Below are 14,547 nucleotides of genomic sequence, written 5' to 3'. Positions count from 1 at the left end.
TCAGTATTGAAACTACATTTCTCGATACTATTTGAATGTGCACTTTACTTTGATTGTTTAAAGCCTCGGCTCTAAACAAACCGCACCCGCAATTAAATAATTCGAAACATTCGAGCCTTATTCTTACAAATGAGGGTGTACAAACCGCTCCAAAAGAGATGTTTCTTGAACATTGAAGTGGGAGTCAAACAAGGCGGTTTAGGACAGTCAGGTCATAACAGTAGAAGCTCTGAATACTTTGGTCAATATACAAAAGAATAATAAGAGGTGGCAGCTGCCCTGAAAAGAATCTAAAAGTTATGTCAGCATGCAAATGACACATTTTGTTTTGCTATTGCGCCCACTCTGATCCATCTTTCCATTTTTCTGTTTTTTTCAACACTACAAAGGAAACTTTTTTTCCTTTTTTTTAATATTAAAAGGAAACTTTTTTTTAATGATGACCCATCTTTCTATTGGCCCTTTAGTTTCTTAAACTGTTTCTTGCTTATATAAGGTTTGGTAATCCATAAATAACCTCAAACCAAGAGTTATATTACTTGCCCATAACTGTTTTCTATGTTTTGTTATTTCCTACTATTAATTAAACAAAACCCTAAAGTGCGAAGCCATATTTCTCACACTTTCCTTCTCTGTATAAAAATGCGGCGCACTTCCTGTTTTGGTTCTCTCGCATTCGTTGTATTGCCACATAACTCATGTTCTTCTTCATTCTTATTCTCTCTCTTCTCTCTCTCCTTAAAAACCCATCTTCTCAACAATCTTATTCTTAATCCTCTCCTTAAAAACCCATCTTCTCAACGATCTTACTATTCATCCTCTCGCTCTCTCTTCTCTCTCAACCCTTCCCTATGTTTCTTTGATGGTGATCTCCAGGCCAGGTTCTCTGTCTCCTTGTTATGCTCCAGATTATGGGACGAGGACTAGAGGTATGCTCTCTCTCTCTCTCTGTTTTTTACCTCAGATTGAATGTTTATGCTCTCTCTCTCCCTCTTTCTCTCTACAATGGCATGCGGTTTAATTCTCTTTCTCTCTCTAACTCTCTTTTTCCAGAGAGTTGCTTGCTACTATGTTTCGTTTGCAAAGTTGGCTCTTTTTCATTGTTATTTTCCCTTGTCTCTGTTTTTGTTTCGTTGTTTTTGTTTCGATTTTTGTTTCTTGGATTAATCCTTTGAAACGGACTAAGGTGCGGTTTCTTTGCAACATTAAACAATCCAATTAAGGCGCACCTTCAAATTTTATGCAATTTCGTTATAAAAAGATTTTCTATTATCTTGAAATCTATTTTAGTACGTAATTAAAAAATTTTAAATCTTTTAAATAGTTAAAATTAAGTAGATCTATAAATATATGAAAATCTTAAAAATAGACAGACTAAATAATGTGTTGCAAGATGTATTATTTTCAGAACTCAAAATTTTTTTTTTTTTTTTAAGATTCATATATCTCGATGTTGATGGATTAGAATCTTGTTTCAACATTAAAATAACATTTCATAACATTTCAGATAGATTTTTTCGGTGCATATGCGATTCTACGTTTTAAGGGTGTACCTTAAATAAACTTTTCCCAACAGACAGGTTACCGACTTTTTTCTTTTTTCTTTTTAAATGACGATTATACCCTTCTTTGGAAGGCATAACTGTAGCAATCTCCCAAGGGCACTAATGTCATTGACAGACCTACAGTGATAAAAACTTGGGAAAGTGTGTACGATATATACTGGGCGTCATTTTGGAGCCACAGTTAATCTCCACCGTCGCTTTAGCACTTTAGGAGCATTATACTACTATCGGCCTCGTTTACATGGCAGAGAATACGAAAGCTACAAAAAAGGATCACAACCATCCGTCATGTTGGATATTGAGATTATGTGAAACATATTCTTATACTTAAACGCCATATGCACCGGGTAGAAGCCACGAAAAAGATGATATACGTTATTCTCTCTCTTATCCAAAGTTCGCAACTTTTATTGTAACCAACGTCGGGAGTTCGAATTCCACATTTCACCAACCAAAAAAGAAAAGGTAAAATTACAAGTTAGCCCTAATCAACCTTGTTTTTCTCTTTTTTTTTCTCAAAATATATATATATATATATATATAGCAAATCCGCACCAAGTAAAAAAATAAAGGGATTTTTTTTTTTTTTTTTACAAAAATACCGTTTTTCTCCATAAAAATTTAATTTTGGCCCCACATTCACGTGGGATGCTCTGCTTTTTCGAAATAAGAGACGGCAATTTATTTATTTTTTATTGAGTAATGATCCTATAGGATCATCTCCTACTTATGTGTGTAGGACTCTAAAGGATCACAATTAAAGTTTAAAAGTTATCACATGGGTATGGGACTTGAATTTTCTATAAATCTGTATCAAATTTAATGGTGACACTTGACTTTTCTATAGATCTGTATCAAATTTAATGGTAATCCTTTGGGGTCCTACACACATAGATGAAGAAATGGAGAAGGATCCCATAGGATTATTTCTCTTTTTTATTTTGGGTCTATGCGAAGAAAGTATATTTTGGGGTAAAAAGGCAAAAATAGTTTGGTTGGAAATAATTTGTAATTTTTCCAAAAAAAAAAAAAAAAAAAAGGTTTATTAGAACCCTTCATCTTTTGCTCATAAATCACAAGCAAATTTGATTGCTTGGGGTGAGTTTCAAGACTTTTTTGTTTTTGGAACTGTAGGTTTATTCAATGAAATTCTTACATCCACTCACATTGAAATTTAAGAAACAATAATGATTATGACCTCATGTACAAAAGATAAATATACTCTTTGTTACAATTCCAGTTATTGTTGCGATGGACATGATCATTATTTTAGTTTTGTAAACCATTGCGTATTTCCTAAAAACCTTTCCGCTGTCTCCCCATTTTTAAGTAATAAAGAAATGATAGTGATGATTTTGGTGCCCATTTCATCTCTTTAATGAGGCTTTCTTACATGGGGTCTTATTCATGAGACTTCTGTTTTTTTTTTTTTTTTGGGTATTGCAGCCTCCTCTGAGCGCTCAAGGGGTCTCAATTTATCAATAAAGAATGGGAGTCTTGGCAAACTTGCCTTCACGACCACTTGTAAAAGTAAGTAAAAAAATACCTTTATTCAATTTGTTTACTTATTATTGTTCTGGCAGTAGTTTGAAGAAGTATAAATGTCTTTTCCCTTGTGTTGACAAGGGTTGCTAATTGATCAGTAAATCAAACCACATAGAGGGAACTTGTATTAGCACAATTGCTTTTGAGATGCATGGGATATTGCTTTCTTTCATTGATTTGCTTGCAAGAATGTGGTTTATGTTATGGTGAAGGAAATGATGTCGAGGTGTAGTTTGATTTTCTAGATGCATTATAATGCATACACATTAAAGGTACTAATGATATTTTTCTATGTCAAGTCTTAGATTGGTGAGTCTGAATTTCAAAGTCATGTGGCCACATAATGTCTAGATGTTTATGTAGTTGATAGAATGCCATTTGACATTTTTTTGAGTCAATTGCATAAGTCTGGTATTCCCAAGTTTAATGCACTAAGTGAATGTTCAAAAGGCACTTTATTTATAACATGTGCATCTGATAGGATTGAGGGGAATGGACCTCAAAACCAGGGTAAACAAACATCTGATGCCTCATATTGTATATTATACAATAATACAAACTCGTGATGCAGGTCTATATACAAGAGTTTGAATCAGGAGACCAAACTGTTATTCATACAAAGTTACTCGACATTTGAATCAGGAGAACTAATGTCAATTCAATAAATATGTTACAATTCAAAAGCAAGAAATTTTCTGTTTTTGGTCCTTTTTTTTATTTGTTTTGTTCACGTACCAAATCTCTTTGCAATGTGTATTGCTTGTTGTAACCAATGTACCAAAAATCGACTTAGCCAAGGTACTTGGGACCGGGACCTTGTCCAAGGTGAGTCACTTGGAGTAGTCCAAGTATGAGTAACTCACCCGAGTCCAGCATGGGTCTAACTAAAAAAAAGAAGTTATATATATATATATATATATATATATATATATATATATATATATATATATATATATATATATATATATATATATATATATATATATAGATAGGGTGCAGTTTGTATAGAGCCGAGGCTCTAAACAATCAAAGTAAAGCACACCTTCAAATAGTGTCAAGAAATGTGGTTTCAATACTGGTAATCCTTGTGATATCCTTAAGTATAGTTTCATCTTTAATTATAAACTTTAAAACTTAAAAGATAGTGTAGATCGAGCAGATCTATCAAACTTGAAAATCTTGAAAATTGACCGTCTTAGATCAAGCAGATCTATGAAAACTTGAAAATCTTGAAAATTGACAGTCTAAAAAATGTGTTACAAGATGCACTATTTCCAAAACTTGAAATCCATTTTTCTCATGTTCATGCATCTTGATGTTGAGATGATCAATTTGAAGATATTTGGGCATCAAAACAACCGCTTCTAGTAAAAAATTTTATGTGGGCTCTAATTTGATTGTTTAGAGCCTCGGCTCTATATATATATATATATATATATATATATATATATATATATATCTATCCTCGCACTTTCTTGTCATCGAACATCAAAGGCCATGTTGATTTGGCCTGCCATTTACAGGATGTTGCTTTGCACTGTGGCTTGGGTTTGAACCCCACATACTTCATTTTTTTGGGCTCCAGTCCATAAAAAACAAAGACTTAGTTCCTGTGGGTAAAATAATAAAGGGAGTGCAGGATGGGCGGATGGGAACCCTCACTCCAACGAAAAAGAGTAGGATGTGCTAAACAAAAGGCCAATTGGACATTGGTGAATTAAAAGAGAAATATTATATATATAATGGATACAGGCCTGGATGTATATAGCTAAACTCGCCTTACCCATAGGGCAAGGCCGAGTTCGAGTCCGAGTTCGAGTGGACTCAGCCAAGTCGTGGTACACTGGCTGTAACAATGACTGCTGTAACAAAATTGTAGTCACGTAAACCATTACAATCAATTACAAAATTCAACATCTAGTTACCGACTAGCAATGAGCCTGTTACCCTGACTTGGCAAGTGCATCACCTGGGAAGATCCTTTGCCGTGGTTTTCTTGTATCAACCATGATCCTCAAAGCACGGCTTGTATTGCAACTGCATTTGATGTAGACATCCTCACTGGCCCTGAGTATGTTAACGGAATTGTCCCACTGTGATCCCTTCTTGCCATGCCTTCTATTCCATTACACATTCCCATCGAAATTGTGCTTAAGGCTTCCTGGCAGGGGCGGTATCCATTTTACCACTCCCTTATTTGATCCTTTTCACCCTTACTACATCCCTAAAGTTAACTATGATATCATGACTAGCTACGGCCCAAAGCTCCTTCCTTGAAGATGCCCCTTCCGCAGCTGATGCAATTATCCTTGCCTTAATGTTTTCAAATTCCTGCACTGTCCCTTCAAAGCATCTGCAGTTCATTTCATTTCATAAGTGCCAGAGTATACCGGTGATCCCGGTACACTCCATAATGTTCTTCCAGCTTTTGATAAGTGTGGGACATTGCAGATCCAGGAAGTGCCATCTCTATATCTAGGGTTTTCATTGCTCTGCTCCACAATGCTCTAGCATCATCACAAAATAACGATGGGTTCATTGGTTTGTGAATGACATAGGTGATATGCGCACCTTTAGTGATATGTGAAGCTTGAACTTAGCTTCTACTATGACAACAAAGTGTAGGGCCAAGTATTGAGTGCTACATGTATGCTTCTATCCTCATATTGGTGGCACTGTTGTTTAGGTAACCTTTTGCCAGGCCCTTTGCAAGAAATAACATAATCAAGGAGCAATTGAGTGCAAAAAACATGAAAACTTTATCTTACAATGCTACATCAAGGGAACAAGTCTTACATGGTCATATCTGTAGCAAAACATAGGGACATCCACAATCTGATCCCAATGACAAACTATGGAGGTTTATTTATGTACTATTATTATCCTCCATCGAGAAAGGATCGGAGATAGTTATGCGGTGTAGCAGACATGATACAACACTAGTGTATGGTATGCAAAACAACCCAATATTTTAGATCTTTTTTAAGTTATTTTAGTCCTAATGATGCACAATTAGTGATTAGCGTAGATTTGCTAGTGTAATGTGTGCAAAATTCAAATATTGAAACATCATGCAATAGCTAATTTCCATTGAGTAGTTATCGACCAGTATTCATGTATCAATTCTCCAGCAATCCAAAAACTATACCAAGAAGGAATATAAATCATGCCTCTTCGAATTCACATGATTTCTTCTCTATTCTTTGATCTTTTTTATCCTTAGTCTTTCATATAAGATTCAAACCTTGGTTTCATTACGTTTTAAACACAAAAGCTTGTGTTTAAAGAACAAAGAGAATTTATCAAATCACACTAACATTATTTAACATTTCACCCGGTTCATTTGATCCAATTTTAAATGGCCTATCATCCTTTTGATCATATTTCAAATAGTTTGTCAAAGGAAACATCATCATGGATCATAAATTGTTGGAAAATTGTGGGATTATTGGCTGTGTCAAATGCTAAAAGATAAAATAAAAAATAAAAAAGTTAATCTCTTAGATTATATAAATTTAATTTTGCGTAGAGCAATTGGTCACATCGCCTTGCGCAAGGAGAGGTTCAGTTGTTGTCAGCCATTTAAAGTAAGGGACAAGCTTACCACAAATATAGCCTAATTATATACTTGCTACCAAGAATCTAAAGCCCTTAGGAGAAATAATTGAGCTCTTGATAGTTCTTCATTTCATCTTAATTTTGCATTCCTTTTCTAGGTATAATGTTTTTGTTAGTTTCTGGGGTCCGTGTAATTATGTATTTAAATGATACTTTATACAGTGTTTCTTGTTTGAATTGTTTTGATCCTTTAAATTTGTTGCCAATATTGTGACTTGTAGGTTTTGCTATTCAAGAACCAAAAGTTCTGACATATAATACTCTACACAAACGGTCTTCCAACCAACCATGGGATCCTCACAAGTCGAGATTTTCTGCTTCACCTCTTGATGTAAAAAAACATGATAAGCCCTTAGATCATCTGAGAGCTCGTAAAAAGACTTCCTTGTTCGCAATAGAAAAGCACACTTTTGAATCTGAGTCCAAGGTTTCCGTCTCAAAAAGTTGGTGGTCCTATGTTCGGAAGAATTTCACTGCCTTATACCGGTTTTCTCGTCCTCACACAGTATATGGCACTGTAAGTTTTGATGCATGTGTGTATCTTTGGGTATTTTGTTTTTTTGCCTTACATTGTTTTATTTTTCCTTATTTTGCAATAGAAAGCCTAACTGGACTCTTTAGTTATCAGATCATAACGTGAGATTTAAAGGCCGATGAAGTATTCTCTCTTTTTACCTATCAGGTTATAGGAATAATATCAGTTTCTCTTCTTACATTTGAAGGTTCATCTGATCTTTCACCATTGTTTCTCAAAGGACTTCTGCAGGTATTGTTCTTAGCTAGCTTTGGACATAAATGAAGCTGGTCTTTTTTTTAATTATTGAAAGACAAAGTTTGGCTTCTTCATGTGATTGTCTAATCTAGATTGCTTTTTACGCATCATATTTCTAATGTCATCATTTTAATTTTGGCAGGCTCTGGTGCCATCACTTCTTATGAACATCTATGTTGTTGGATTAAATCAGTTATTTGACATTGAAATTGACAAGGTAATCACCGCCAAAAATAAATCAACCAGATATCAAGGGGATTTCTTTGATATGTTCCTATTCATTGCCTTGCAACCAAAAAACTGAAGTATTGAGCCTTCATCAATGAATTGGGTGTATTATTTAGCACGTGTTTCACTTGCATTTGCTCTCTATTTAAGAGTCATGCTCTCTTACCATGTACCATGATGTCTAAGGAATCGGTGCTTTTCCTTTCATCTAGGTTAATAAGCCAGATCTTCCGCTTGCTTCAGGAGAATTCTCTATGGGCACTGGCGTAGCAATCGTCATTTTTTGTGCTTTTATGGTATGGCAATTGTTATTCACTAGAGTTTGAATTTCTTGTATGTCCACAATATCCATTTTCGGAGAGTTGTGTTTAAAATGAAGAATACTTGTAACTTCAATTGCATGGAGAAATTCGTGGTGGCAATGGTGTTTTACTTGATATTGCGTTTGTTTTTTAAAGTTAACCCTTGTGTTTGTCTGAAATATTTTTCCGTAATTCTTCTTGATTTGTTCCTTTATTGCAGAGTTTTCTTATGGGACTGATGATTCGTTCCCCAGCACTACTTTGGGCCCTTCTCATAAGTTTCTTGCTTGGAAGTGTGTATTCCATCAATGTAGGATTTTTTAGAGCAGTTCTTTCAATTAGCTCATGCTAGAAACAACTTACTTATTCTTCTGTTCTTTTTTAGATTTAGATGGACTTATATCCTCGAAATGTTTACCATTTTTATTGAAATTTACTATGGGAAAGGAGATGATAATCGAATGGACAGGCAATGAAAAACCATGATCCATTTCAGCTCATCACTGTCAATGAAATGACAGACGATGATGGAAAGGGAGGGTCTCATCGATACATACATGACTTCAACGGTGGATCCATCTGATTCTCTCCATAACCATCAGTCATTTATCTTACAGTGATGACGTGGATTATTTTCCATAGTCTTTTGGGTTATAATACCCTTTCCCTTTTACTATAGTTTTAATATGGATTGCTGCTTTTTGTTTTGTGGAATTGGTTTCCTGATTCTCCTGTCCCTCAGCTTCCGTTTCTACGCTGGAAACGTTTTGCACTACTTGCTGCAAGCTGCATCTTGTCTGTGAGAGCAATTGTTGTTCAAATTGCGTTTTATATGCATATGCAGGTGAACACCTATCGTCCTCTCATGCTATGAGAGTAGATTTTCATAATCCAGATTATCCATTCAGGATCTATTGAATATCATGAACTTGGGCTCTCCTGAAAATGACTTCCTTTTTTTAATAGCAGTAGTAAAAAGTTGTAAAAGCCTAAGTGCGAAAGGAGCATTTTGTGGCTTTTTTTAACTGTTAGAAGATTGTTGGCTTGTTTCATGTAATGATCTATGTAAATGAATTTGCAGCTATACACTCTCGGGAGGCCCGCAGTTTTTCCGAGAGCTCTTATGTTTGCCACTGCATTCATGTGCTTTTTCACAACTGTAATAGCATTATTCAAGGTAAGACGCATGTAATATATAAACTGTGTAGGTATCGTTTCTTTATAAATATCTACATTGTTTTTTATTCATCCTACAATTAAAGAGTACAAATGTTTATGCCTCTTGGTAGATCACATGTGTTCTATCCTGTCCCTTATCATTTCCTTGGGTCTCTCATGCCTATCAACTTTTGATAAATGATAGTTGTTGCCTCAAAGTCTACAGTTGATTACTTAGTGTTTGCCTAACCTTCGAAAAATGTCCATTTACCATATGATACACCTTGAATCATTATGGAACCTTTATGCCACCGTATTCTCCAGAGACACCATACTTTTGGGGGAAGGTTAGCTTGTCTTTCATATGGTTCAAACCCTGGACCTCCCTCCTGCAAAGTGTGTCTCACTCACATCACACCTTTATGCAAAAGTTGTGGTCAAATAAATTGTAGACAGTTGCATTCTCAAAGAATTGAGTTCATAAAATTTCTGTTATGCTTAATGGCTAACATATGAACTAGGACGCAATGATCTAATTATGGATATTTCTTTTAAAGAAACCATGTTTAAATATGCACTTGAATACATTCTATGATGAATGATCTAGATCATATGACCTGTTAAACTACAGAGATATGCTCCTACATGTTTCTAAGTGGAGTAGTGGAGCTAAGTATCACCCACATCATCCACTTTACGATGTTATATGGCTGGTGTATTTGATAAATATTTATATATTTAGTCATTTGTAACATGAATGTGAACATAAAGAACTTGACGGACCCAAATGGGAGGTTGTTGTCCCCCACACGTGTTGGACTTCGTTCTTGTTCAGCCGATTCTTGCAATAATTTACATTGCATTCCAATCGCACCGGGAAACTGTTAAAAAAGTGAATATCATTTATGAGTAACAAGTCCCTCAGTGTTCCATAGACTAACTTGGTGTTAAATGAATTAAAAGACACTGCGACTGTAGTAATGATAAAGATGTACTCATGCAACAGATGTAACACAAACAAGCTTGCACATTATAATACAGACAAACTGTGCTCCGAGCACACAATTCAATCAATGATCAATGTTCATTATGTGGTAACTGCTGTCGTTGATGTTGTGAATGAGTATACTAATTTCTCATGTCTTAAATGCCCTCTCTCATAATTAAGGAATATGTCCGCCAAGATCTAACTTAAAAGGAAGACAGTTTAAAATTTATTTTAGGCTTAATGCCCACTATACCTTTCAGATTACTGAAATATCTCCATCACATACAAGAATACTATGTGAAGGGCATCCAAGGATACTTATCCAAGCATTCCAAGCACAAAATTTTGTAGCGGCAAGCTATTCTTTCTCTTACTTGAACATTTCCCACGTCACTAGTTCTCTCCAAGATGGAGTTTATTCATTTTAATTTTCTCTCGCCAAAAGCCTATCTACAGTCCCAATTGTGACATATTGCTCAGTACTTTTCTAGAATCACTTACCATGCATCTTACAATATATGCCATCAAGTATATGTAATTGGCTTCTACTATAAGCAGGATATACCTGATGTTGATGGAGATCAAAGTTTTGGCATCGAGTCTTTCAGTGTTCGCTTGGGTCAAAAGCCGGTTAGTGAAGATGATTACATTTCTCAGCTTAAATCAATTGTTTCTTTTGATGCACAGTTGTCACACATATGATATCATTATATCCATTTTTGATAAACGTGGAGTGACTCAAATGTTGGGTAATACATAGTTTTGACATTAGCATCACTAGGTAAGGCAAAATCATTGTCTGATTAATTTTATGTTTATGCGAATGGAACCAGGTGTTTTGGCTGTGTATTAATCTGTTGCTGGTGGCCTATGGTGTTGCCATGGTGGTTGGAGCAGCATGTTCTTCTGTTTGGACCAAACTTGTGACAGTAAGTTGTTGATGTCCCTTAACAAGAGAGAGAGAGAGAGAGATCCCAATAAATGGTAAACATAAACAGAAGCATGCATGAATGCTCAAAATTTTTTAGAGGGATGACAGTAGTAAACATTGTTTTTTCGTCGCATAACAGAAATTGTTTCTTTTGCAGGAGCAATATAGGCCCAAATTTTTATTACGAAACACCCATCTAGGAAATGACAAGGAAGCTAATATCTCCAAGGCCAATCCATTTTAAAAGTTTCCCTTCTTTTCTTTGTGAACTTCCAAGCAACAAGAAAATTTATCAGGAAAAGCAGTTCTAGGTTTTCACATGTATACTAGCCTTTTCAACTGACAAAAATGCACCGATTTTTCCAAATATTCCTGTAATGAGTTTTCCTTGAACTGCAAAGTAGCATGTGTTTTGACCAGAGTTTCGAGACTTCACTGAGTTCATCACTCAAACTCGGCCGAGTTGCCCCAAGTTTTATATACAACTCGGGGTACATAAAAAATGAAAATTTTCGCCAAAAATATAGAAAAATATGGGATTGTTGATGCCATGTTTATATATAATTTGGAAAAATATTTGGTATTTCTGTAAATTTGAAAAATTAAGGAGATATTAAAAATAATTTCCCTAAAAAATGTTGACCAAGTAGCCATAAAAGTTTCAGTGGTACTTTGGTCAATATTGTTTATTTGAAATACTTTTTTGTTTATTAGGAGCCCCTGGTTTGATGTGGGGATTTCATGTAAAAATCATTCCCTGAAAAAATTAAAAAAACAACATATCTAGGCCATCCAACCGCACGAAATCATTCGGGCCTATTGGCATACAAGATGGCACATGACTGGGTAGGTCTTATAATTTTCCACACACACACTTATATATATATATATATATATATATATATATATATATATATATATATATATATATATATATATATATATATATATATATATATAGGAAGTCACTACGCAACGCCTATGGGTGAAAAGGAAAAGTGTTTTCGCCCATAGGCTCGGTGCCATCCGATTTTTTTTGGACAGCGTGGATTAAAAGACTGCAATGAACCTACTATGTCCATTACAGTACCACGACAGACATAGCATGTCTGTGGCAGTATTTTTTCATGCAAAAAAAGCACGGGAAACTGCCACGGCTCTCGTAGTTCTGTGGCAGTTTTTAAGTCAAAACCGCATTGGACATAGAGAGAGAGAGAGAAGTGCCTTGCATGAAGCTCTAATGGCACAAAAATTGTCATGCTTTTCAATTTATTGGTAACTAAATTGTGCCATAATAATCAAATGGTCGATTCAACAATTTTCTTAAGATTTTTTTATTTGAGATATCTATTTATTACAAAATATTAAAATTTTAAATTTTAAATATTTTTTGGTTTAAAACAAGGGATTTTATACTATAAGAATGTTTGCTTTGTATACAAGGTCATAAGAACCCCTAGCCACCATATGTGAAATATGGCGGCCAAAGGTGTGCCACAAAAGTTTGACACATTTTTCTGGACATTGAACCCAGTGAATCAACTCTAACTACTAGTGGTGATTTCGACCATGATGTACCAAAGATAAATGGTTTTTGTTGTATACTTTTTCTTAAAATAATTAGCGTCAGATAAATGGTTTTATTGTATACTTTTTCTTAAAATAATTAGTGTCAATTCGACTGAGATTTGAAATTTTGGCATCAAGAGAGACTTGACTTGGTTGGAATTAATGATAGATATGGCCTTGCTTAGATATAGTGATTAATTAGGAATATTGGAGGTCAAAAGGAGTTTTGGAGAGTTGTTCAAAATTCCTACTTATTCTCTCAATTGGTACTCTTATTTTATTCTCGTGTGTGTGTGTGTTATTGAATAAGTCTTGCTGCATTTCATTTGGTAATGTAATCTGATAAATAAGATTTTCACTCTAGGTATTGGGTCATGGTACACTAGCTTGGATTCTCTGGTTGAGAGCCAGATCTCTTGATCTAAAGAGTAAAGTGGCAATAACATCCTTTTATATGTTCATTTGGAAGGTATTGCATGGAAATTTTTCGTGATTGTAATTATTTTTTTGTGTTTTTGTTCTTATAGGACTTCAGAGCTAATAAGTCTTCTTTGAACCTGCAGCTTTTCTACATGGAATACCTGCTAATCCCATTCGTGCGATGACATGAGCTTATGTCTGCAAATTAAGCTTCTGTGGTTTAGTGTTTATAAATCATAGTCGGCAATTTTAATAACTAATGCTTAGCAATCCCTTAGGATGCTACATCATATGGCCTTGTTTGTGAAATTTTGATGATATTTGAAATTTTAGTCATTTATTTGTCATTTAGGAGATATTCTTTTCCCAATTTCAGTTATTACAGTATTAATGAGTCACCAGTTACAATGGCAACTTCCTTGTTATGAGTTAATGGCAACTTCCATGTTCTGAGTTACTTGACTTGATGCAATTTTTTTTTTAGTGATAGAGAAACTGTTACCAAATCTGACATTTGTTTGTTGGGATTACATACAATGACACCGTGTACTTTTGATACACAATTACTTACAACCATCTCACATGTGTTATAAAACCCACATGTGTTATAAAGTGTTAGAGAAATTTTTTTTTGAATTTTGAGCTTGGTTAATAAATAAATGCAGCCATCCAATTTATCCAATTGCAAGATTAATTGTGGCCACTTTATACTAAATGGTTTTATTGTATACTTTCTCATGCATTTTGAAGGCCATGCCTGTGCATCTTGGATTTAAATAATAACCAGAGTTGCTCCTTATTGACCAATATATAAGCTAGCAATGAACAGCAAATATTACAACAGTAGTACATAACCAGAGTTGCTCCTTATTGACCAATATATAAGCTAGCAATGAACAGAAAATATTACAACAGTAGTACATATTTCCTGATTGACTAATAAATCTGGACCTCATTAAGCAATTAATCAGCATACACGCACAATTCTCTCAGCAGATAACAGAAAGAAAAGTATTGAATATTGTGATTAGGGGCAATTAATCAGCATACACGCACAATTCTCTCAGCAAATAACAGAAAGAAAAGTATTGAATATTGTGATTAGGGGCATCATCTTGACGAATTGGTTCTCTATTTGATTTAGGGTTGGTATTGCGTTCACATGCTGCGGAATGGTTCAGTGTGAACAATGCTTATCCAAGCGCCAATAATGAATCTCATTTTTTATTTTTACTTTTTTATTTAAATAAGATATTTCATATGAAGTTTTTTGGTTTTAAGTTCATTTTTATAAGTAAGCTTGAATAAGAAGTACAAAAATATTCTAAATAAAAAATATTGACCAAAATAACTATTTTGGTCAATTTTTATTTAAAATATTTTGTAATCATTTTTATTTAGTTACTTTTATAAAAATTCTACACTCCAAAATTCAGATAAATATATTATTT

General features: G+C 34.4%; 1 protein-coding gene across 11 annotated transcripts; it reads left to right on the top strand.

The window, feature by feature from the left end:
- The first annotated feature begins 309 nt into the window (after positions 1–309).
- On the top strand, positions 310–13,553 carry LOC18438637 (putative homogentisate phytyltransferase 1, chloroplastic). 11 transcript variants are annotated; one of them, XM_088853567.1, is made up of 14 exons: positions 772–929; positions 1,681–2,030; positions 3,012–3,095; positions 6,950–7,245; positions 7,451–7,494; positions 7,643–7,717; positions 7,941–8,024; positions 8,251–8,340; positions 8,773–8,874; positions 9,112–9,207; positions 10,735–10,806; positions 11,010–11,105; positions 13,041–13,145; positions 13,240–13,553. In XM_088853567.1, exons 6-14 carry the CDS (start codon positions 7,664–7,666, stop codon positions 13,279–13,281), a joined length of 741 nt encoding a protein of 246 aa, XP_088709693.1. In that variant the 5' UTR covers positions 772–929; positions 1,681–2,030; positions 3,012–3,095; positions 6,950–7,245; positions 7,451–7,494; positions 7,643–7,663; the 3' UTR covers positions 13,282–13,553. The 11 variants fall into 11 exon arrangements, 9 of the variants coding, with proteins under 9 accessions (XP_088709694.1, XP_020525700.1, XP_088709696.1 ...); XM_088853566.1 differs by having other exon boundaries at positions 816–929; positions 1,814–2,030; positions 7,411–7,494; XM_088853568.1 differs by lacking the exon at positions 1,681–2,030 and having other exon boundaries at positions 310–929.
- Positions 13,554–14,547: the final 994 nt, after the last annotated feature.

This window comes from Amborella trichopoda, chromosome 12 (assembly GCF_054954075.1).
Source record: "Amborella trichopoda isolate Santa Cruz 75 chromosome 12, AtrichopodaSantaCruz75HAP2 v2.0, whole genome shotgun sequence".
NCBI lineage: Eukaryota > Viridiplantae > Streptophyta > Magnoliopsida > Amborellales > Amborellaceae > Amborella > Amborella trichopoda.
Note: the sequence above shows the minus strand (reverse complement) of the source record. Positions and strands in the feature narration are given on the sequence as shown.

Bases quoted from the DNA above. Each gene is read 5' to 3' on its own strand.
- LOC18438637 (XM_020670041.2), top strand. From the start codon at position 863: ATGGTGATCTCCAGGCCAGGTTCTCTGTCTCCTTGTTATGCTCCAGAT. The intron at 3,096-6,949 runs GTAAGTAAAAAA...TGTGACTTGTAG, and splicing joins CTTCACGACCACTTGTAAAA to GTTTTGCTATTCAAGAACCA. The intron at 8,875-9,111 runs GTGAACACCTAT...ATGAATTTGCAG, and splicing joins CGTTTTATATGCATATGCAG to CTATACACTCTCGGGAGGCC.